The sequence below is a fragment of the Podarcis cretensis genome (genome assembly GCF_951804945.1).
Source record: "Podarcis cretensis genome assembly, chromosome: 11".
In the NCBI taxonomy this organism is placed as follows: Eukaryota; Metazoa; Chordata; class Lepidosauria; order Squamata; family Lacertidae; genus Podarcis; species Podarcis cretensis.
The window spans coordinates 27200574-27212853 of NC_137180.1; the positions used below are offsets into that span (position 1 = coordinate 27200574).

Consider the following 12280-nt stretch of genomic DNA (forward strand, 5'->3'; position numbering starts at 1 on the left):
GAATATTCTGTATGGCACAGCGGAGTCTGTTTCTTCCTTTGTATTGTTCACGTGTTATTTATATGCAAAAATACACAAGTTGCATTCAGTGAAGGCATGTGCAACATTGAGAAGTTTCCTTAATTGGGATCTCAAGCCAGCACTTTGAGACAATTAAAGCCAGATGAGAATTTCTGCACTTACCATAAGTGCTCAGAGGACAGAGTAGAGACAGGTACTTAGCATCCCTGGAAGAAGTCCTTTACTTTCCTTGACATCAGCAAGGACACCTACCAAGTGAGCATCTATGCACCTGCATGGTGCTGAGTGATTTGCTTCCCAGTGCTTAAACACAGGACAGAGAATCTTTCCGGCTGCCCACCCTTGGCCCTGCGGTGGTGTGTAGCAGTTTGGCAAACTATCTCACCTTTCAAAGAATCACCTTAGACTCATGTCAGAATGTAAGTGAAGTTGACAATGGGAATGTGAATTCCTCCTGGAAGAGAAGTACGTATTTTCATTGTGTATTGTTGGTTTGTGTCAGTTATTTTCATAAACTTCTGATTGCTCAAACAGGCTTTAAAATTGGAGGCACATAAGGAAGCCTTAAGGCCTCAAAAGGTTACTTTTGGGCAGTGTTATTAAAAGGAGGCTGGCTCAGAGTAGTGACTCAAATAGTGCTGCAACAGGCATCTTCTTCAAAGGTGAGATAATTCTGCCATGTCTTTGGATCAGCAGCAGGAACCCTAACTTTCCCAGTGTTTATTGTTGGTGAAGGGATAAGGTGATACAAATTTCCACTAGGCCTGAGCAGCAGTAAGCTGTGGTTGCCAGTCCTCCATTGTTAGCCAGCAGAATAGTCCTGAAGTGGAAGGAATGCCTGCTTTGACATGCCTGCAACACTACAAATTCCTTCAGTGCAATCCTGAGCACACTTACTTGAAGTTAAGGGGACAAGGGGTTGTATTCAACTAAAGCCAGTGCTTCTTCAACTTGGGTCTCCAGTTGTTGTTGGACTACAACTCCCATCAACCATGATCACTGGTACTGCTAGATAGGGATAATGGGAGTTTTAGTCCAACAGCTGATGACCCGAGTTTGAGAAACACTGAACTAAACTTTACCTAGAATTGTTGTTGTTTAGTCGTTTAGTCGTGTCCGACTCTTTGTGACCCCATGGACCAGAGGACGCCAGGCACTCCCGTCTTCCACTGCCTCCCGCAGTTTCAAACCCATGTTAGTAGCTTACCTAGAATAGACCCACTGAAATAAATTAATTTCAGTGGGTCTGCTCTGAGTAAAACTTTGTTGGATATCACTCTTAATCTTGAGTAAGCAAGCTTTGGATAACATAAAGAAAACTTCCAAAAACGTCTTTCCCCCTGGGGAAAATGAGATCAAAGACAAAATGAGGCTTGTGCAGTGACAGATGTCAATTATATTACTTAATGCACTACTTGAGGTCCATTGAATAGATTAACAAATTGTGACAAAATGACAAGTACATTCTGTGGTGATTGATGAATTGATGTGTTATCAGGGTCTTCAAACTGCCAGACCCAGAAAAATAGAAATGGTGTGAGATCAGTGTGAAATCATTGCTAAGCAAATGCTGTTACTTATTTTGTATGAATAGGCTGGATTGTTTTATCTTTTCCTGATAATTTTCTTTTTTATTTATTATGTTTATATTCATCCTTTTGTTCCTTGATAGTCTTATGTTTAAGGCAGGGACCAGACCCAGTGCCTTCCAATAATGCCCCGACATTCCCCAGCTTGTACAGTAAATCCAAGGATGTACGAGGTGGGCTATGTTTATGGTGGTTGCCAACCAACAAGGAAAGCTCTTTGTGTACAAGTGGCTATGTTTCCTCTAAGTTTCACAGATAGAAGACAGCTCACAATGGCTTCAGCCACACCAACCTGATCCTTCATCATATCAGCCATATGGGCAATAGCAACTGGCAAAAAATGGCGGGCCTAGAGTAGATCTGCTTGAGGTGGACCTGCAAGTTCTTGCAAGTGAGGTGGCCCCACTTCCTCCTTCACACCACTGCATTTACACAGATGGATTCAATGTGGTGTCCATGTTTAAGACTTGGAAAACTTAGTTTTGTTACTAAGCATAGTTTTCACAGATGACACCATTTCCATCATTTTCCTCAAAGGATCTGCTCCAAAATACTGCTTTCATTATGAGAAAATAACACATGTGTAATGAACAGCTGTGGAGCCATTTAAAGGCATGCATAATGTGCGCCCTTTACTTCCCTCCCCAACACAATCCAGATTGTTCTCATCCAGATATACTCTCATGCATCTTGTTAACAGATGGTCAGCAAGGATTGGGAACTGCATGGTGGACAGCCTCTTGTGTGTGTGCATGTCAGTAGCTAATGTGCAGATAAAACAATTGCTGGATCACATGCACAGGAGATTTTAAATGGGACATTTTATCAGATAATTCTAAAGTGCTTGCTCCATGCCTGTTAAAATTTATGTCCACTGAGGCCTCAAACTGCTTCTTTCCCCCTCCCAATCCCCAATTCCTGTTGGGTCATTGTCTTGGTAATTGTAGTGGGAAGGATTTCTATAAGTAGAATCTGTGTCTTCAAAGAAACACTGCCATGTCAGGATTTCTTAATGACCAAGAATTACCTGAATTTACTCACCCATAGGACAGAAACAGTGCAAGCAGACTATTAATCAAACAATTACTTTTCTGGTTAAGCAATTTTCCAATAATCAGATTTGACTGATCTCTTAGGCAGCAGTGCTGTTCACTAACCGGTTCAGTTGCATGATCTAGGAACAAATCATAGAAGCCAAATAAACCCACAGGTCAGTTTTAAAATCATTTAAGCAGAAACTGGAAGCCAGGGATTTACTGGGATGAGATGTGTTATTGACTGATTAATTACAAATTCAGCTTCTGGAAAGGGATTTAAGTTCTAAACTGCAGGTTAAATGCCTCAAGTCATTTTTGTTACTTGGATGCACTTGGATTCTCTCTGAGATGGTTAGAAGCTGCAAAATTTCACTGTGAATTTCAAGGTGTCCTAGATTTATAGAAATTGAGATTGAGCCTGAGCTCCTTTCTCATTTATAAAGTACCCGGCCATTATTTTTGGTTCTGCCTTTTGGCTTAATATCACCACATCAAGACTTGTGCAGAATGTGGGAAATGTGTCTTTTGTTTGTTTATTTCCCCTCTTATTTTCTAAGGGTCAACTAAAACTACTGAATTTCTTCACGCAGTTGTGTATACAGGTACATAGCCAAGTGGAGAAAAGGGTAGTGTGAACCAAGCAGGCAGCAGATGCGATGAGCCAGCATGCATCTGCATTCATTTCAAGAAAATGCAAATTTCGTTCATAATGTGTGCCACCCACTCATACATTTTAATGAGTGAATGTGATTACATTAGACCCATCAATTTCAGTGGGTCTGTTCTAAGTCTGTTTTAGTTGAATACCATTCCATTTGTGGAACACATTTCCATTCTCTCCTTCCCATGCAGCCACAAATCTGCCCTGGAGGGTTGGGGCACCTTCCAGAGCACCTTTGAGGAGGCATGAAGGACTACAAAGAGTAGGAGAAGAAAGGAAAGTCCCCTTGCGCAAGCCCTAAAAGTCTCACCCCCTTTTTATAAGGAAATTGTGTTCATGGCAGCTCACAATATACAAGATAAATGGTCAGTTACACCAGTAAATAAACATGAGCAATGCACATTTCAATGGCAACACATTTCTGATCTCATAAGGGCATTTCAATGATGTCCCAAATAACAATTCATATATTTTTTTAAAAAAATAATCAAACCGATATTTCTTTATAGTTATTAAAAATCACCCACAATCAGGAGTTGTAGAAAAGACTGAAAACAGAGGGGGGAAGTCTCCCCTCTGGTCTGCTTCCCAGGCCACGCCCCCTTGGCCCACCAACAATTGGCTCAAGCCATGGGTGGGCTCTGACAGCCCCCGCAGCCAAGGAGGAAATGACATCATCTGCCAGCTGTGCAGGGCACAGAAGGCTGCTTCGGCCCAGGGGCAGGCCGCCCCGAGCTGCAACCACCACTCCCTGACAAGAACAAGGTGTTTCTAGAAGCAGCTGCCACTTGGAAAATCCTGAAGCTGAGCCATAAGGCTGATGGTAGCCAAAGAGAGAGACTTTCTCAGCCTCACTTTCTTCCACTCTATACTTTCTCCAGTTAGGTCTTTGTGTCTCCCCATGTGGACACCATGAGCCAGGATTTATTGCTAGGTTATTGGGTTGGTGTTGGTTGGCACTTGGCAGTCCTATAACTTTTTAAAGCAAACGAGAAAACATTTTGTCCATTCTCAAAGGCATTGTCTTGTTTTTGGAAGCTCTGTGGGCAAAATGTTGTCTAGGAGGACCTACTGACAAGGATTTTCTTTCGCAAGCACCCAATAAAACCTGGAACTGGTTGTGCTAAGCATATGCCAGCATAGTAAATCTGAATTTGCAGTAGGCACTAGAAATCTAGTCCAGGATAAAAAAACTCAGCAGATGCTCACTCTAGGCATGGGTCCAAGCAAAGAAAACTGGGCATTGGCACCAGCCTAACCAAGGAAGCTAGCCCAAGGCAGGGCAGTGCATCTGGCAAATCCCAGATGCTCTATGAGATTCATGTAGAAGGAAGCTGATACCAAGTTCCAGCTGATAAATCCAAACTTCTGTATATGGGACAGTGCGTCTGAGTGTGCCATCTTCACCTTTCATTTTAAAGTTGCTTCAGCTCCATGGGACCAACTCCACTTTTGTAAATTGCTTGACTACAATGCAAAATGAGGTTGGGTTATTTCTTCTTTCCCTGTGATATGAATGCCAGGGTTATTTGAGCCATAGAAACATATTCTACTGCATTCCTGGAAAGCTGAGACTTTTCATGTTACAAAAAAAACTACAGCCATCACAAGATTCTAGTTTCTGCTGGCTAAAGCTGATCTTTCCCAAAGCAACTTCTGCTTGAGAATTGAATGCCTGGCTTGGGATCCAGAGTTCCATTTCCTTGCTGCTCTTTATTTCCTCTTTATTTCCTTGCTCAGGGTTGAATGCAGGTTCAGTACAGTGGGCAGCCAGTGCTGGCATGAGGTTCTCCTGCCCCACACAATGCCTGTTGAAAGAGGGACCATTGTTCCATCCCCAACAGCCAAAGAAGGAGCTCTGTACTATAGGCACATGATGATCAGAACGTCTGTCCAAGCAGGACATTTATAGAAGCCTGCAATCTATTTCTCTAACACTTGTAGTGTTTCTGCACACAGTGGCGAAGTGACAATGTCTCAAATATATGCAGCTGTTATTTCATTATTTCTGCCGCTGTGCTTTTATTCAACTCTTTTAGTAGGACCAAGGAACAATTGCCAACAGAGTTTCCTCCCAGTGTTGGAGGAGCGCTTCCTGACATGAGCTTTATATAGCAAATGGGTTGTTCAGATCTATTTCCCTCCCCCCCTCCCCCCCGTGTGTACAACTGGTGTGTTTGCATCCACACAGTCCATTCTTCTCATTCCTTGGCGTTCACTGCTATTTTGCTGTTTGCCATCCGCACCAGTAGGGGGAGCTTGACTGTTTGTCTTTACTCTGTTACTTTGTTGCTCCTCCACCTTCTCCCATTCTGGACATGTATACAGTTCTCGAACTCAATCCGTTCTGAAAGTCCATTCGACTTGCAAAACCTTCGAAAACCAAGGTGCAGCTTCTGATTGGCTGATTGGCCCTGGAAACAATGCCGACAGCCAGAACAAACCAGAACACTTACTTCTGGGTTTGCGGCATTCGGGAGCCTATTTGTTCATCAACTAAACCATTTGGGAACCAAGGTACCAATGCACATGTTATTTCTGTACCTGTGCATGTGTACTTAAAAAAAAAAAAAAAAAAAGATCACCAGAAACAGGCAACTATTACCACCTCGTAGGTATCATTTTTCACAATGGACAAAGTGGAGGCTTGAAGTTTTGGCCCTTCAAGACCCATTTCTATGGAGGTTTTGTACACGCTTGATATCTGGCTATATTTATCTGCTGTTTAATTTTGGGGGAGCAGAGAGGCAGTATAAAAGTCCCCAAGAATACCTTGAAGGACCCCGTAACAGTTGACAGACAATCACACATTTCCCCCACAAAAACGGGGGGCAACAAAATTAGTCTTCCAGAAAACCCCCATATAATAACTTTTTTTAAGGCCAGTGTATGTACTGTGATTACAGACCTTGAGGCAACCATTAGTTACCCACATTTACTGTGTGGAAATCTTCCTTTGAATTGGGTTGTTGAAATTCGGAGGTGCCATTACATTGCAGCCATCGGTGGAAGTAGGTGTCAAATACACAATTCGGAGTCACACTCACATCATTTAGTATTGGGGGCTAACTAAACCAAATGGATAGGCTGTGATTTGATGGTGAACAAATGGGAGTAGGGGACAGTTCTAGAGAACACCCCTCAAAACATCGCCACACACATATCCTGCCCCCAAAATGAGGTGGGGGCTTTCCCCCCCAGTAATGAGTTCCCACACCAGCAGTGACTATGGCAACATAATAGATTTTCCTTTTTTTTACAAATTGGATTTTTCACAGTAAGGAAAAATCCGGATTAAAGAAAGAGGTGTGCCTGGCATTTTGATGACGATGATGCCACAAAACCTGTATACAGTACATGAGCTGCTGAGATTGCAGAATAAATTCCTGGCTGGAAGCATCCAGAGGCTAGTCTGGAACCAAAATATGTATAGCTTTATGTGTCTCATATTCTGCTTCTAACAACAACAAAAGAGCTCCTGGTTGAACTTGTGAAATGGTAAGAAGCTTGAATAAAGATCAAACTTCGGTAAGACAAGTGTTTTGGCTCAGTGTCTGTTTTCAGACTACATTTCTTTTAGGTTTATTCATAGCATACCAGAAAAGTGGCCCTTAATTATCTACTGAAGGATTTGCTGCGAGTCAGGATTCTCCCTCCCTCCTCCCCCTCTTAACAGACAAGAAAATAACTCTAAAATTAGCAAATGCTTCACATATTCCATCCCCTCCCCAGGTCTGCTACTGTTGCTTCAACATTTGCTTTTTAGAGGTTTCAAATCACAACTAATGTAGGCTTTGGAAGAGGGGAAAAAACCTGCCCAACATGTGACTGATGACAGCCAAAGCTAAGCCTGGCAAAACAGATTTTAAAAAATAAAAATAAAAAATTGTTGCTAAATTCAGCTATATTCAGAAGGAGATTTTGCTGAAAACCAGAGAAGGGCTGAGGCGCAGCATTAACAAAAGAGATAATCCTGTTTGATCGTTTCTATTTTGCACAAATACATTTCCATGTGCTTAAGCCTTCATAGAGTGGGAATGGCATGAGCAAAAGGCTGGTTCTGAGTTCTGGACTGATCATTCTAAACTAAGCAAGGAATTACAGATTTGTGAACTGATCACCCTTCCCTTAAGAATTGTTGTTTTTCTAAGTAGCATGGTGGAGGGTAATGATGGACTGCATTGCAGCACAACAGGATGGGTGGGTAAATCCAATCTCCTTGCCACCTTTATGCCCCTCTTCCCCCAAGCTGCTATTTGCCTTATTGGGGAACCCATATTGCATCCACATACAGTGGTACCTCTGGTTGCGAACAGGATTCGTTCTGGAGGCCCATTCGCAACATGAGCAGAACGCAACTCACAGCAGCGCGTCTGCGCACACACGGGTTGTGACTCGCCGCTTCTGCACATGCGCGTGACATCATTTTGCGCATCTGCTCATGCACGAATGGTGAAACCCAGAAGTAACCCTTTCCAGTACTTCCGGGTCACCATGGGACGCAACCTGAAAAAACATATCATGAAGCAAACATAACATGAGGTATGACTGTACATTTCTCCAAAATGAGTAGGAGGAGAAATTATTTGACATGAAAACAGTGGGGGAAGGGTTAACACCCTTCTTCACCCAGTTGGCTTTGGTCTGTCTTGGGAGACAATGGAGGGGTACACCTTTGGGATGAAGTCAAACTGTTGGAGGTTACAGTGTTTTGTGTTGTGTATGAACCTATTAGGTCCGTAAATTACCATATAGCATACGTTCAACACACACAAAAATGACAATTTGTTGTTGACATAGGACAGCTGGACATATAAAGGACTCCATTACCTTCAGTAGCTTAGGGCCTCATCAAACCTAAATCCGGCCCTGTGGAAGAGACATGTTTTGTTGCAGTTGAGGCAGATGAAGACATCCAGTTGTGCTGCTGCAGATGCACCCTGGTGTTTCTAGCCATCATTCCTCCTCTGGTCACTGCTGTGGATAGACAACCTGACTGTTGTTGTACTGTGGTCATCTGCAAGGAATTCCCACAAGGTGGTTCTGATTCAATTTGGGGCTGGAGGCATGGTTGCTATAAAGAGATGCTAGAGCCAGTCACATATCTCAAAAGTCGCAACTGGTTCATCGCATACATACACAGCACCTGACTGACAGTTGCCACTGTCAGCTGGTCACTTGACCTGGAATGAGGCTCACTCCAGATTCTTTCTGCCCCTCCACTTTTCCTCCGCTGAGCAACAGAAGGCTCAAATTCAATCTCTGTGTTTACTCACTGCTTTGAAAATACCATTCACCCAAATAATGATGATGATAGCAATAATGCACAAGGCATATATTGTATCACAAGTGCCCGCTTTACTGGTGCAACATTTCTGCACCTGATTATGGGCAATTCCCCCTTCACACTGCAGCCCTCTGCCACATAGCTTGTTCAGGAAGGTCCTGCAGCTCTGGGAAGAATGTTTTCAGGGCCACACAGGACTGCAAGGGACAAAACGACAAGGTATCTTCAGCTCATGCAACCGTTGGGTACAAACTGTTGCTGATATTGTAAGTTAGCCCAGTTGATCTGTTGATCTCATATCCATACTTAGCAAGATGTACAGTGGTACCTCAGGTTAAGAACTTTATTCGTTCCGGAGGTCCGTTCTTAACCTGAAACTGTTCTTAACCTGAGGTACCACTTTAGCTAATGGGGCCTCCCGCGCAATTTCTGTTCTCATCCTGAAGCAAAGTTCTTAACCAGAAGTATTATTTCTGGGTTAGCAGAGTCTGTAACCTGAAGCGTCTGTAACCCGAGGTACCACTGTATAGTCATAATTGATTCTGATGGTTTGTTGGGTTGTGCGTGTGGGAGAAAAATATGGAGGTGTTATGTCTCACCCCCAGGAAAAGAAATAGAATGCCAATCAACGAAGAAGCTAAATAGTAATATGCTTGGGAGGTAAGTGGCCTTTATACTTGAACTGTGTACCTGCAAAGCGTATACTCCTCCTGGACTTTTCCACTAGTGATGTGTGAGTAATTCAGTCTTTCTAGATTTCAATATGAATTGACCTGTTCTGCACCTCCTCAGGTACTATTTGGATTGAACTTTTGTTATCTACCAGCTTTCTCACTTCTCAAATGTTCCAATGCAGTTCTCAGCTCAAAAACTGTATCAAAATGCTCCTTTTTTAAAAACAACAACACAAAGTTTACTCTAATAGAAAACACATTTGCAAGCGTGTTTCCTAAAAGGAACTATGTTTAACAATACATCATTAATAGGTTTAATTATTTTTTAAAAATTAAAAATCATATTAATGCAGAAATAGGATGGGATGGGCCACAGAAATAGAATGGGACTTTCATCTCCATGGTGATTACAACATTTGTAATTATCAAAATGCATTCAATGTTGTTATAATTTTATTTATTTTATTTGAGAGAGAGAGAGAGTTGTGCATGCTGAAGTGGAAACAAGATATCCAAATAATCAAATGTGCATCTCTTGTTTTTCACTTCCCTTACAGTTATTGGCTGACCAACAAAGTTTTCATCAAGCGACCTAGCACAGGACTCCTCATGTACACACTTGCTACGAGGTTCTGCGACGAAATTCATCTCTATGGATTCTGGCCCTTCCCGAAGGATATAAATGGCAAGCCAGTCAAATATCATTATTATGATGACTTAAAGTATCGATTTTTTTCTAATGCCAGCCCACATAGGATGCCATTAGAGTTTAAAACTTTAAGTATGTTGCATAATAGAGGAGCACTTAAATTGACAACGGGGCGGTGTGCGCAGCAATAAAGCACAAGTCGAGGACTAGGAGAAGTGCCGGATCTGGGCTTCGCCATGCAGATTTTATGGAAGAGCAGTGGGATCAAAACAGTGGATTTATCCCTGTGCGCTGTACCAAGCCATTGGAGAACAAGGAAGTGGACCGGAACTCCCATACCAGCGAACATTTTTACCTGTTGAAGTGCTAAATCTTGAGTGCAATGGTTCGAGTAAGTGCCACTTTCTCTAAGAGCAAAGCTTGAATGTATAAAATCAGTAGTGTTTACAAGATCCAACGATGCATTCATCACCTGTTAAAGAAGCAAATAGTCCATTTACTGCTCATTTGCCAACAAAAAGCCTGGCAGCGTGTAACGAAATACCCAAGAGGTGGGGTCTGCCCTGAAGGAAATACTTTGCATTTGGCAGCAACAATCAAGGCGGAATTGGCAGAGCAGTGGATAACATCACCAAACATCAAGCAAAATACCTTCAGCCGGGGCCGTCCCTGGCTTTGTATTATAACCTTTCTCTTTTTCCTCCCTGTTTTTAAAATTGTCATTCATTTTCTATGGTGTTTGGGTATTGGAGCCCCTTAAGGGATTTTGACAAGATAATACTATGAACATTTTAAGTAATCTTCAAGAAGTGGTCTTAGAAGATCTTATTTTTTAAACAAAATCTTCATTGCATCTTATTGCTCAGCTTACGCATCACAGCTGAAGTTGCCTCCACATGACAACTTGCTGCTGCTGTAACACATAGAGCCAGTCATCAGGTTTTGCCCCCACAGCCCCATATCTCAGCACCAGCCACTGCTAGGAACATGTTCTGCTGGTGAAGGCGATGTCGGGACGTGTATGGGAAATGGGAGTGGGGAGGGTCATCTCACTAGGTTGTTCTGGATGGTATAACTTGTTGAAAAAAGCTTAGGATCTCCCAACTGCTTTTAGGTGCTTCTTTTAGGGTGAACTGCATGTTACAATAAACACACAACAAAAGTGTGCTCAAACTTCTGAACAAAAAGCAGCTGTGTAGTCACAATCTGGACTGGTGACACATTCCACATCGGGGCTCCAAACTACCGTATTTTTCACTCTATAAGATGCACAAGACCACAAGACGCACCTAGTTTTTGGAGGAGGAAAACAATAAAAAAAATATTCTGAATCTCAGAAGTCGGAACAGCAAGAGGGATTGCTGCGCAGTGAAAGCAGCAATCCCTCTTGCTGTTCTGGCTTCTGTGATAGCTGCGCAGCCTGCATTCGTTCCGTAAGACGCACACACATTTCCCCTTACTTTTTAGGAGGGAAAAAGTGAGTCTTATAGAGCAAAAAATACAGTAATTTTTCTGCTAACCTCTTCTCTCCAGCTGCTGATGGATCCTGAATGTATTTAGGAAAACGCCATACGAAATACACGGTGTGTACAAACTTGTATAGATTGTACATTTTTATCTTTGGGAGACAAATCGCAGGAAGGGCAAGGAATTTTCCACAGGCTACTGTCCTGATATAGGTGTGTGTTCCAGATCCCAAAGTTGCTTTTTCTTCAAAACAGAAGTTAGTTTAAACATACTTTTTTTCCTGAAAGTGTGTTTATCGTAACATTTAGTCTGGCCTAAAGTACAAACTTAACAGAAGCTAAATTGCAAGTTAGCACTTTTAAACAATCTGATGTTTTGAGCTGTCTTTAAGGCAAGATTTTTGTTATGAAGATGATATTGTTAACAAGCAGGTGCCCTTACATTTGGTACCAAAGATTATGCTGATTTTGTAATCGATGTACATTTGTTTTCCTTCAAATGATGAAAACGTGTAAAATTTAGTACTTGTTGCTGTGCTGCTTTAGAAACTGTTTTCAGTCATTTTTTTTGTTTATTTGTTCACTGCTAACTTGGTGTCTAGATTTTGTTTGAAGGACAAATTCCTTAACTTGACTTTGCTTTTTATATATGCCTTGAAAATCTGAAACAGATGTTTTCCCTTTAAAAAAAATTAGACTATGACCATAATATTCTTGAATCAAGATATTTAATCAGAATTAATGTAAATTATAAATATCATTGAAATGTCAAAGTCTGTATAGTTTAGTTGGCATAGTGGATTTTGTTTTTAGTTTACAAAACCACTTTTAAAATGCAGATTCTTCATAGTGCTGGACAATATGTGCATTATTCCCGTTCTATAGCATCCTGATGA

At 41.8% G+C, this 12280-nt stretch overlaps 1 protein-coding gene across 1 annotated transcript in view; it reads left to right on the forward strand.

The window, feature by feature from the left end:
* ST8SIA4 (ST8 alpha-N-acetyl-neuraminide alpha-2,8-sialyltransferase 4) overlaps positions 1–11289 on the forward strand; it is an 89655-nt gene extending 78366 nt beyond the window's left edge. Inside the window, exon 5 of the mRNA XM_079995761.1 lies at positions 9827–11289. Coding sequence (XP_079851887.1) covers positions 9827–10109 — 283 coding nt within the window. The 3' untranslated portion in view covers positions 10110–11289. The remainder of the gene's footprint in view (positions 1–9826) is intronic.
* Positions 11290–12280: the final 991 nt, after the last annotated feature.